Below are 12,353 nucleotides of genomic sequence, written 5' to 3'. Positions count from 1 at the left end.
CGAGCGACCACGTTTCCTTAAATCCGAGCCCCGTGGACTCTGCTCGGAACTACATTACCCAGCGGCCCCCGCGCCCTTCGCAGGAAGGACGTCTGCGCACTAAGATACTCAGTTCCAAGTTTGGAGCTTTTAGCTGCCAGCCCTGGCCCATCATGTAGCTGCAGCACAGCCTTCCCTAACGTTGCAACTGGGGGAAAAATCACTTTCCAGTCTGTTTTGCAAGGTGTGCATTTCCATCTTGATTCCCTGAAAGTCCATCTGCTGCATCGGTCAAGAGAAACTCCACTTGCATGAAGATTGCACGCCTGCAGCTTGCATCTTTGTTGCAAAACTAGCTACAGAAGAGAAGCAAGGCAAAGTCTTTTGTGCTCCCCTCCCCCATCAAAGGAAAGGGGAAAATGTCTCAGTCGAAAGGTAAGAGGCTATTTGCATTACTTGCAAAAATGCAAAGGGTTGTGCATGCATTTATGAATGCATGGATGCAATTTTCGCCTGGCGATTGCATTTTTAAGTTTGAGGTTTTCCACAGCTCAGTTGCATTTCCTGTTTAGTATGTGTCTTTTTTTTGCAGACACAGAGAGTTCCTGTAAGGCAGGGCTTGCAGTTCAGCTGTGCATTGACGTTATTTGCATTCTTCTGCTAGGATTACTGAGCTCTTTTTGCCTTTTGCACAGTCAGGAGAGATAGAGCAGGTTGGTAGCGTCTAAATGTGCAGTGCTTTATATAATTGTAAAATTCTTTAGTATGCACACACATTATAAGTAATTTTATGTGCAACAGGAATACAAACTTTTAAAAAGTCCGTAGGTGAAGATGAAAGGTAAAAGTTGAGTTAAACTAGTAGGAAATTAATGTAATCTTATATTCCTTTGGGAATAAACCGTTGCGGTGCCTGTTTTTAGCTAAATTTCCATTGATATCGCTTTGAACATTAAGCAACTTTTGATTTTTAAAGGAAGTAAAGGTGAAGTGTGAATAATAACATATTACCAAAAAAAAAAAAAAAAAAAGCAGACGAGAAGTCTTTCTCTTCTGAGATTTTGCACTGTACACCAATTGCTTATTGGCTCACAGTATTTAGAAGCAGCAGTGAGGACATAGATGTTTTATGTCTCCCCATTTGGGAGATGCTTTGCATCTTGGGGGAAAATATGGGGAGAAAAACTGTACTTTTAAGCATTATACCAACAAGAGGGGACTGCACCGTTTTGTTGAAAATCATAATAAAGTCTTTTAATTGTGTAATTTCATGTATTTAGATATCTATACTAAGTCAGAAATTCGGGGTTATGGTTCTTTTTATTTTTTTTTTCATTTTCTTGATTTTTTTTTTTTTTTTTTTTTTACACAGTTGTGTTTTGCAGCCCTAATGTCATTCTGGGGAGGGGATTTTAAAAATTTCTGACATGGCATTAGAGAGCTGAGGGGGTGTTGTCAGGTGCCTCTAAGACCCTAAGTCACTTGTTTCAGAACAAATCCTTCCCTATAGAGAAAGCATATGCCATATGAGAATGTATGGAGGGAAGAGGTGAATTAGGTATAGGTGAGTAAGACTACATGCATGGGTAAGATCTGGTGAAATTAAAGTGTCTCATAAGCTTTCTGCTTTTTTTTTTTTTTTTTTTTTGGCATTTTGTTGAATCCCTTTTTAATTCCTGATGGAAATCATGCATCTCAGACCAAGAAGGAGGTGATATATATTCTCAAGAGTTCAAAGTAAGGCTGTGTTTTCCTTGACCATTAGGGGAGAATGGGACTCTGGAAGGCTCAGAGTGCTGAAGAACGTAGGAATTGGCATTATGAAGTGCAGATGTTCCTTAATAGAGGGAAAACCTACAATCTCTTAGACATAACAGCTTCGAATGGGCATTCCAAGCTTTGATGTATTAAAGAGCTGGCATCAGTACTTTGTATTTGGTTTACACTTATTTATTCAATTCGGTTTAATAGATGTATAAATATGTATGTGTATGTGTGTAGGTATCTGTACATATTCATGTATGTGGATGTATGAGATTTTAGATAGATAGATAGATAGATAGATAGATAGATAATGTAGTGCATAGGATTTGGGGGCATACAAAAATATTTAAAATGTACCTGTTTCCTTCAAGGAACTTACCATTTTAGAAAGCGCGTATGCAAATCATAATGATACAAGATTATTGTATAGATAGTAAAAAGAAATGGCCCAGTTGGAGTTCAGAAATGGCAATGATCTCCCTGGGAGATAGGTTTCATGAAGAAGATGGTATTATAGTGATCTTATCTTTGGACCTTAGGGTCTAAAGTAAATCAGGTTTCTTTTCTACTTTTTTTTTTTTTTTTTTTTTTCCCTCACTCTGAAGGTAGCTTTGTCCTAGTAAAGCAAGTTTCTGAGTTGAGAAACTAAAAGATACTAGCATGGCACACTTCTATCAGGAGTGCGCCCACTGTAGATCAGATACTGGTGGTGGTTCTTCAGATCAGTTCCCAGTTAGCCAAATGGTTTTTGTTAATTGGGTCCTCTTCGGAAGGTACATCTGGTGTCAATGTGAGGTTCCTGCGCAGAAAGAAAATTATCGATAGAAGGAAGTGGGTGATCATTTCAGAAATGGCATGGAAGCCTTGGCCTGGATGTTAAGTGTGGAATTGGCCTAATTCAGCTACGGTATTCTCAAGTGGCCAAGACATTTTTCGCAGTACCAAACTGCTTTGTAATACTATAACCAAGTGGAATGGGAGGCAGAAGTGAAAGGTGGACACAACCTCATAGTATTGAAGAATTTAACAACATGTTCAATTCAAAGGACCTTTACGAACTTTCTGGATCACTATAATTCGGTTTCACAGACCTCTAATTTAAGGCAGAGCAGAGGCAAAAGAATTACAGACTCTCTGGGAGCTGGAAGGACTGGGCTCCTTCTTCCCAGCCTTACCAGCAGTGAGATTCCGAGAAAGAATTTCTTAAAAAGAAATTTTGTTTTCCACAGTTGTAACTTTAGGTGGTATGCTTTTCAGCTTGTTTATATTAGCTGTCTGGGGTTGAGCTGACATTTTTCAAATATTAAAGTGGTAGGATGCCTTTTGAGGAAATCTGAAATGTAAGTTAACAGGAAGGGCACCCAGAAAGTGCAGGAATTCCTGCACTTTACAGGAAGACAGGCTACAGGAAAAATGTGTCATCTACATTACCCCGGAGAGAAAAACTATTGTTACTAGCCCTGATGGGAGGGAGGGAGGTCGGGAGGTCTGGCATCTCCCAGGTCACCTGAAAATACATAAAAAGTTGGGCTCTGTTAGAAAAGCACTCTTTTCTCACTTCTCCCTCTTTTTCACCTTTTCAAGATCCTCGTTTACCTTAGTTTACAGCAAGAGGTAAATGGTGTGAGAAAGGCAGGGAAGGCATAATTCAGAAGCATGTAGGGAGCGTGGCAGGCACTGTTAGGGGATCTTTTCTCCTGTAATTCATTCCCACCCTGGGAAATGAAATGTGTAAATTTCTCATTCTGTGTAAATTCCTTTGTTAGGTTGTACCAGACAGACTTGTCATGCTTAGCCTGTAATCTGAGCCGGTATGTTTTATAACCCCGTCCATCTCAGGACACAAAATCAGAATAGGTACCTTGGGTTTCCCCAGCTTGTTTTGTGTTGGGGTGGCAGTCAGCACTTCACAGGCGCTTCAGGTCAGCTGCAGGGGCTCCCAGGGGCTGTCTCCGTGGGCAGTTTAGTGCTGGAGGTGTGGGGGGGGGGGAAGCTGAGGTTTGGAACTATTTTCTAGTATTTCTAGTATTTCTAATATTTCTATATAATGTTTTTAGAACAACAACCAAAAAAGTACACCAATAATGCTAATAATGCTTGTTCATTAGAGAGACATTTGAAAATAAAGAAAAGGAAAAGAAGAGTCACTAGCGACCGTAGTGTACATTTTGGCATCTATCCTTTTGGATTTTTTTTTTTTCTACTCTGCGTGTAAGAATACATTTAAAATGTGTATAGAACTAACGTCTATTTAGTTAGCTTTTGTTTCACTTACCCTTAGTATACCGTGAAATATTCCCAAGTGAATATATATAAATAATAAAATGTACTTACATATATAAATAATAAAATATATAATAAATAAATATATTTTTGAGGGGAAGGTACTGGAGGGACAGAGGGAGAGAGAGAATCTGAAGCAGGTTCCACTCCCGTTGCAGAGCCGAGGTGGGGCTTGATCTCATGACCCTGAGATCATGACCTGAGTTGAAACCAAGAGTCTGACGCTTGATCGACTGAGCCACCAGGTTCCCCCACAAGCGGATATATTTCTACATTCATTATATTCAGTTCTGTTTTATTTACTTCAACAGAACCTTCATGTTTATTACTTTTCAGTGTTATGAAGTTGCCGTGATGATCACCCCAGTTCCTATGTTATTCTGTGTAGTCTGGCCTTAGACTGAATTCCAGGTTCTGGATATCAAATTCTTCCCCACTGCCGTTTTCTGTTCCACCTTTTAACACTAGTTTTCTTCTTCTTATAAAAAATGATATATGCTCATTGAAAACAAAATTCAAGCCAAAGAGAGCTTCATAATAAGAAAATTAAAATCACTCAAAGTCACACCATCCAGAGCTAATTACTGTTAACTTTTTGGTAAATATCTTGCACTTGTACATATGTCGATAACTACACACATACGCATATGTGCTGTTTTACACATGATATCTGATACTTTGCAACTTGTTTTACACTCCACCATATATCTTGGTCATCGTTCAACATTTGCATACACACAGTTACCCCATTCTTTTAAACAGTTGCTTATTTTAATTTGCAAGAATGTAGTTGTTTAATTAATCTCGGGTTGGACTTTCACATTGTTCCATTTTTTTTAACAGCTATAAACAAAATTGTAAGGAATACCATGAACATACATCCTTGTGCATTTGCCCGAGTATGTCTTTAAAATGAATTCCTAGAAATGGAAGTGTTAGGTCAGAGGGCATGGACATATTGCCAAATTGCCCTCCAGAGAGCTAACCAGAATTGATATTCCCACCAGTGTCTGGATGTGCCCATTCTCTGGTTTAAGCATCATGGTAAATATTGCCAAATAAATTGCCCTCCAGAAAAGCTATGGCTACTTTCCTTCATCCTAGTCTCATAATTTGAAAAAGAAACTTTGCCAATTTGATAAAAAGGTATTAACATTTTACTGTCATCTGTATTTTTTACCAAAAAAGAGTTGAATTTCCCCCCTTTTTTTGACATTTGTGTTTTATGTGTTTGAATTTTTTTTTCTCAGAAAATGTATCCTGAAATTTTAATATGGGGATCAAATTATTTCCAGAGTTAGGACAGAACATTCTAAAATTGCAAAGCTTAGGTAATCATGGGTTGAGAGTTGGGTCCCATGTGTCTCAACTGTTGAATTCCCTGGTGAGTTCTAATTTTAATTTTAACCCAAATGTCTTAAATAAACATCACATATTTCGTAAATTCATTTTGTTATACTTTCTATAGCTATCCAGACCCGTATGAAAATAATAAGAAAAAAATGTAATGATCTGATTAAAATTCCAGTCTGGGAAATAACTTACTTCTGGACATTTCTGCATTTACAGTTAATCTCTATGGGCAAAAGTAGCTTTCCTTTAGTTTCATAAATAATTCTTACAGAGCACCTGGCTGTGTTCTATGCATTGTTGCAGAATAATTGCTTTTTCTTTTTCTTTCTTTCTTTTTTTTTTTTTAGCCTCATGTGCAATCATGTGCATCATAAAAAGGTGGTTTACTTTAGTTTGAGATTTGTTAGAAGAATTAAAGCTGTGGTCAACTTTGATGGCCTCCCAAACTATATGTCAATCACTACATCTTATCATAGCCTTCCTTAGTAAATGCGCTTACTTAGGCATCCTGATATTCAGTGATAGAACTTAGAGCTATGAAAGGAGTTTTTTAGTCCAATCATCTCGTTTTACAAATGAGTAAATTGAAGCTTTGCAGCAAAGTGATTTGCCTGCACGTCCTCTGATTCTCTGTCCTAAAGTTTTCACTAAATAACACACAAAAACTACTAATCCACATTTATAAAGCATTTTATTTTCTTCAGAATCTTTAGCATATTTCACTTTTTTTTTGTTTTGTTTGTTTTTTGTGGGGGGCATGCCTGCAAAAGGGGGCTGACAGGCCAAACAGCAGGGGTTCTTTTTCTGTACCCAAGAAATGGTGATCCGTGAATCATGTTGATGAGGCTTCTTACCAGTTCTTTGCCAGGGGATATTTTGCAAATACTCTCATTTTAATTCCCAGTGCTTACACTATACAGCTGCAAGTTTTAACCACTATAATTGTTATTTGCCTTTTATGGACGATCTCTGAAAGCCCCCGCTGGGTAGCTAACATTTCTTCATGTACATCTTTGCATCTCCACCTCGTTTAGCATCGTGCTTATAAATAAGAAGTGCTCAATAAATGTCTGACAATTAAAGTCTTTTTAATCAGCAGGGATCTCTATCTTTTTAATCCACATTTCACCAAAGGTTTGGGGTAATTAAATTATAAGGTAAATTTCTTCCTCTGCTTCTTTGTTTGCATAAATATTCCCATCACATCTTTTTGCTTCATTATTTGGAAGTTGCAGGAACAGCATAAGTAGCAGTGTCGATGGCTGAAGAAGGGTCATTTCTCCTACTCACATCCTCTAGACAGAGTCAGAGGTTGCTGGAGCCTTGGCCAACTTTTTCTTCTAAAAATCTGTGAAACTGAGGCGAGCTGTCTACAGAATCCAATGCGATAGGACTGGAGTGAATTCCTCCATCCTGTGCTGGTTTTGGGGGCTGTTTGTAAAGCTCCCTCAGCACTTGAGCCCCTGAAGGGTTGTCGGAGATCATCTGAATATTTTTAACAGCTGGCTGCTCAGTGACAAAACAGGGAACTCTGCACAGATAACCCCCAAATGCGACCATCCCCTGCTTCCTCCTAGCCCACCGCCGCTGTCACTGCTGCACCCCCCCTTCTGCCCTGGGATTCAATTTCTACCCTGTCTCCTCATCTAGGTCTTCCTTTCCTGAGCTGGTCCATACGGTTTGGTGTACAACCCATAAAATTCCTCCTTGTACATCGAAAGGATATTCAGATTAAAACCTAGTCACATGAAATTCATCAAAGCATAGTAATAGAGTCAACTCCGTTCCGAGTTCAAGCATTAAATAGACCCTTGCTGGATAACCCATTGCCTGTTTCATATTCTAGTTGGATAATTGGATTGAGATCAACTTTTTTTTTTTTTTTTTACAGACCATTGGCTGTAGATCTAGGTGTTGATCCCAACCCACACCCCAATGCCCCATGCTATCTCCATCCTCATCCTCATCCCTCGTATAATAGGAGTCACTTTTCATGCATTATGCTTTTGAACGTCACACAAGTCCTATGGGGATAGATACTATTATTGCTCATTTACAAATGGGGAAACAGGCTCAGGTGAGTTAACAAATTGCCCATGGCTGGAAAACCAGTAAGCGGCAGAGGCAGGATGCAAAGGAGATCCTGTCTGACCCCAGGGCCCATGCTCATTGCAAACTGTGGCCTCACCTGTGTTTAAGGATAGCCTGTGAGGTAAAATGGGAAAAATAATCCAGAAGAGTAATATTTCCTGACACATGAAAAACATATAAAATTCAAAGTCGGTGTCAACAAAGTTTTATTAAGACACAGCTGCACACATGCATTTGTATGTTGGCTGTGGCTGCTTTACCCCCAACAATGGTAGAGTTGAATAGTAGTGATGGAGATGTAATACCCCACAAAGCCTAAAATAGTCACTATTTGGCCTTTTTCAAAAAACATTTGTTGACCTTGCCCTTTATGACTTCATTCAATCAAGTAATGGAATCTTTTTGTGATGGGGCTTCCATATTACATTCCTCTTCGGCTTTAATTGGAAGTTGTTAACCTGGACAACTGCTCCACCAGCGACCTCTGGGGCCCAGCCCACAGGAAATGTCTGAGTGGTGCTTCTCCTGGTTATGAGATTTGTAGGCCATGGCTCATTTCCGCCGAACTCAGCTACCGGCCTCCGGCAGCCCATCCTGGGGTCCTTTCCCCTCAGCTGCACTCTTCCTGTTTGCTTTAGATTGCTTTTCTTTATTTCCCCTCCCACTGAGAAGCTGTTCATTCGTCCTTTCCCTGGTCCCTTCCATCTCCCCTTCCTGATGGCACATTTTGTTTCAGAAGCAACTAAAGTAAAAACAGTTCTCACTACCATCGTTGCCAGGCTTTGTTGATTATTACCATGAGCCCGCCCAAAAGGTCCATCATTTCATCTGCATGGGGAAAGATGGAAGCCTCCCTCCTTAGTAAGATAGCCTCCATCTTACCTAGAGAGCTTTCCACTTATCATCTCCTGCAAAGGTTAGAACTGTTTTATCACATTAACTCCTACACCCCTGGGTGGACAGTTTTGTTTGGGGAATGAGTATCCTTTTGCTTACAAAGTCACTGAAACTATGGGTATTGCATGTGTTTCGGAAGGGAGGGTCCTGGGACATGTTCTGAAAATGAAGAGAGGGAAGAGATGGGGATGGAAGCTACATGGGGACAGAGTAGCTTCAGTAGGATGCGCCCAGATTTGCTCATATCCAGAATGAGGTATGTTGAAGTCACATACAGGGGAGGGCTATAATCCCTCCTCTCCTAGATGGTAGCCATGCTGCAGATTCTTTCTATATTCCAGATGCTGTGCTTAGCCATGGATGTGAATTATCTCACTCTCCCCTTACCAGGGCCTGGTGAAGTGAGGCCCCATTTTGTATATGAGGAGACTGAGGCCAGAGAGGTTAAGGCACTTGCCTGAGATGGCCAGGTTGACAGTGGCAGAGCAGTAGCTTTAATCAAGGTCGGTCTGACCCTAGAATCTGAGCTCCTGGCTACTCTACTTGAGTTGTCACCCCATGATAAATTTATGAAACCGATACCCAGAAGACATGGCTGGCTGGTGATAGGAAACATAAGTGGATTCCATATGAATTTGTGTACACCCCGCCTGGGTATGGTAATTAGGAGGGGCTGACCTGTGTCTACCTATATGGAGGTTCCTTTTGACATGTTCCTTTAAGCCTCTTTTGATCATGGGATACCAAGTCTGACTCATTCTGAGCGTTAAGGTTGAACTCCAGGTACAAAGTACCCATTGGTAGAAGGAAGCTGGTTACAACAGGTCTACTGATAGATCCTGTCTGTACAGACAGGAAGTTAATGTTAAACATCAGTAATGAATATTGATTCCATTAGCTGTCTTATAGGCTGTAACTAAGCCGATCCAAATTTTATGTGTCTCCCTGCACATCTCTGTCAAAAAAAATTTTTTTTAGACAGGAGGAAGAACATGACCCATTTGGCACCATACCTAAGTAGAGGCATACTATAACCCCTTTGTGGCTTAGTGATTTCCTGTATTCCTGGTTATTTCTATGTAAATGTAACGAGCGTTATTTCCTTGAAATGATGAATGAACGTACATTTCCACTGCTTTCCTCTTGTACTGAATGCTGTAGAAGAAACTAGAATTATATCTTGTTGTGGTAGAGGAGGCAGGTGGGGGAGTGGGGCAATGAATTTCTCTTTAAACCAGTGAATTCTCTCTCCACTTTGTCTCCAGCCAAAGCAGGACAGTCCTACCTGTGCTTCAGTTGTTTCCCAGGATCCCATGCGGAAGCCATGGGAATAGGTGGTCTGGATGTTGAGTGACAAGTTATTTATTACTTTCTTCCATTCTCGATCCACTCCAATCCCACATGGGAGGAATGAGATACAGATAAGGGTTAGGGCTAGAATCTGAAGAACCAGTGGTAGCAGAATGGTAAAGGGTATGGGAACTATTTTGGAGGGAAGGTGCAGAAACACCCTCTCTGTGCTGTTGGAAATCTTTATAAGCATATCCTCCATGCTTTATTTCCTCCTTCTTGTGCCCCAAATCCCATTGCCATTTGAAAAACATAATCCCAGAGACTCTGAACATACCTAAGGAGAGAACTTGCATAAGGGTTTTGTCCAGATTACTTCAACCAGTAAAGTTTGGGTCGATGCTTACATTTAAGACATTGTGGTAGGCGGAACTAGACAGGGGTGCATCGTGCTCTGCTCTTTGCTTACTAGGTGTGAGCCTTGAAAAATCTACTAACACTCTAGCTTTGGTTTCCTTACCAGCTAAATGGAGAGACTGGCGCTCATTCATAGGATTGTTATGAAAATTAGGCAAGGGTTCTGTACGTAATGTGTTTTGGCCAGTGCTTGGCACTCATTTATTCAACAAATATTTATTGAGCACGCTGCTGGGTTTGACACATTTTGCTATAGCAGGCTCACTATGAACATAAAGTTGTTCCCCTCTTCCTTTCTGTCTAGCCCTAAGAAGCTTATAGTCTAGTAGGAGGTAAGAAAAGCACAGAAATGTATAGAATAGAAGCTAGAATCCTAGATATGCCCTGAAGAGATACTGTGAGTTGGGAGGTCTGAGGAATGAGAAGGAGCTCAGGGAAATTTTTACAATGAGCGTGCAAGTATTGACATGAATTTCAGAGTTGATGAGGAAATTGTTCCCTAGATCCAAAGTCGGAATGGAGAAGGAATCTTGGGGCACCAAGAGAATGTTCGTATAGGCACAGTAATTCCTTAGAAGAATAAAAAAAGAGAAGATGTTCTAGAAAAATCTCTGAAGCTTGTGTTTTCTAAGAATTTCCTTTTCCTTCCCGAGCTATATACTGTCGTTATTACTTATGATCACAATAAGTTAACAAATGGAACATATCCTATTTCATACTTTCAGAGGGTTTTTTTTTTTTTTTTTTTTTTTGGATTGTGGAAACTCCAGGAAATCCAGAGGTTAATAGTTAAACAAGTATATCATATCACCTGGGTTTATAGGCACACTGTAATTATATAAGCAAGCTGTTGGTTCAATAATCAACGTCTAGCTAAGTCAGTGAATATTTTCCAGAGCATGGCCACAGCTGCAATTTTCATTTTTTATAACCTGCCAACCTGCCTTTTCCATTTCTTAGTGTTTTCTCTTTTTCTAGAATCATCAGAAGTCAGTTAAAGAGGAAAAGTGTTCAGCGCATTGCTGAATTTTACTTACCTTATGGGAGGTGTTCCAGAAGGTTCCTTGTTCTTACCATACTTACTTTCTCTAGCATGATACTGGATACTGACAACAGAGTTCGTAGATTTTCTGTGTGTGTATTTTTAATTTCAGAAAAATTCCATTTGGAAGATAAATATGTGGAGGCAATTGATAGGTTAAATTAACTTGTCTTTCATTATCTTGGTTTAAAAAAAACACAGTGACCTGTAGCTTTGGGGCTCATGGTAGGCTCTTTCTCAGTGTAAGCTGTACTTAGTCACTTGCTTTCTCCTCAGTGACTTCATTCAACTCAGCGTCAGCAGAGTGGGGAAGGTGGGTGGGTCGACTCACCCCCATTCAGAGTCAGAAAAGACAAGGGGCAGTGTTTGCCTCACCTTGCTGTGTGGTTAAAGAACACGTATGACCCAGCCAGGTAAATAGGACCTTCCAGCTATATCATCTCATTTGCATGCCTTGCCAGGTCTTCTTGGTTGGGACTTTGTTCCTGAATGAGCTACCAATTTTATAGGTAAAGTAGAAAAAAAATGCATATTTAATTCTGGAGTTGATTTAAGAATGAGATTGAGAGCTCCTGATACATTAGGATTAGAATAACTTTTCTCATCTCTCATTTCATAAACTCTTTTTAAAAAAATTTTTATTTATTTATGATAGTCACACACACAGAGAGAGAGAGGCAGAGACACAGGCAGAGGGAGAAGCAGGCTCCATGCACCGGGAGCCCGACGTGGTTTTTGATCCCGGGTCTCCAGGATCGCGCCCTGGGCCAAAGGCAGGCGCTAAACCGCTGCGCCACCCAGGAATCCCTCATCCCTCATTTCAATCTTTTTTTTTTTTTTTTTTCCTGATGTGATCTGGCTAAGGACAAGAGAGTCAGTGTTAGGTAGGGGCGGGCAGGTGGTTGAGAGGGCCGAGGGGTGCAGAGGACCATATATATTTTTTGGTTGAATTTAACAAATATTATTGAACAATTAAATTATCTGCATCTTGCACCATGCTATGTGACTACAAAGACGAATAGAACTCCATCCTCAAGAAGCTCACAGTCTGGGAGGATGTGTTCTTTCTCTAGAGCTGCCAGGAGAAAAAAACCCAAAGACACAAATGGGGTGGCTCACACAATAGGAATTTATTCTCTCACAGCTCTGGAGGCCAGAAGTCCGATATCAAGGTGGTGGCCAGGTTGTTCCTTCTGAGGGCTGGGCAGGAGAATCTGTTGCATGCTTTTCTTCTAGC

General features: G+C 40.3%; 1 protein-coding gene across 3 annotated transcripts in view; it reads left to right on the top strand.

Moving 5' to 3' along the window:
- MAP2K6 (mitogen-activated protein kinase kinase 6) overlaps window positions 1–12,353 on the top strand; it is a 150,445-nt gene that overhangs the window by 28,719 nt on the left and 109,373 nt on the right. Inside the window, exon 1 of one of the 3 annotated variants that reach the window (XM_025999655.2) lies at window positions 17–414. The exons of 1 other annotated variant lie outside the window; for it this stretch is intronic. In XM_025999655.2, the coding sequence (XP_025855440.1) occupies window positions 399–414 (16 nt within the window). In that variant the 5' untranslated portion in view covers window positions 17–398. Of the gene's footprint in view, window positions 1–16; window positions 415–12,353 lie in introns of those variants that run through there. One more of the 3 variants, XM_025999656.2, reaches the window with a different exon arrangement.

The sequence above is a fragment of the Vulpes vulpes genome, chromosome 2, assembly GCF_048418805.1.
Source record: "Vulpes vulpes isolate BD-2025 chromosome 2, VulVul3, whole genome shotgun sequence".
Classification (NCBI taxonomy): domain Eukaryota; kingdom Metazoa; phylum Chordata; class Mammalia; order Carnivora; family Canidae; genus Vulpes; species Vulpes vulpes.
The sequence above is the reverse complement of the archived record's forward strand: the minus strand, read 5'-3'. Positions and strand labels throughout refer to the sequence as shown.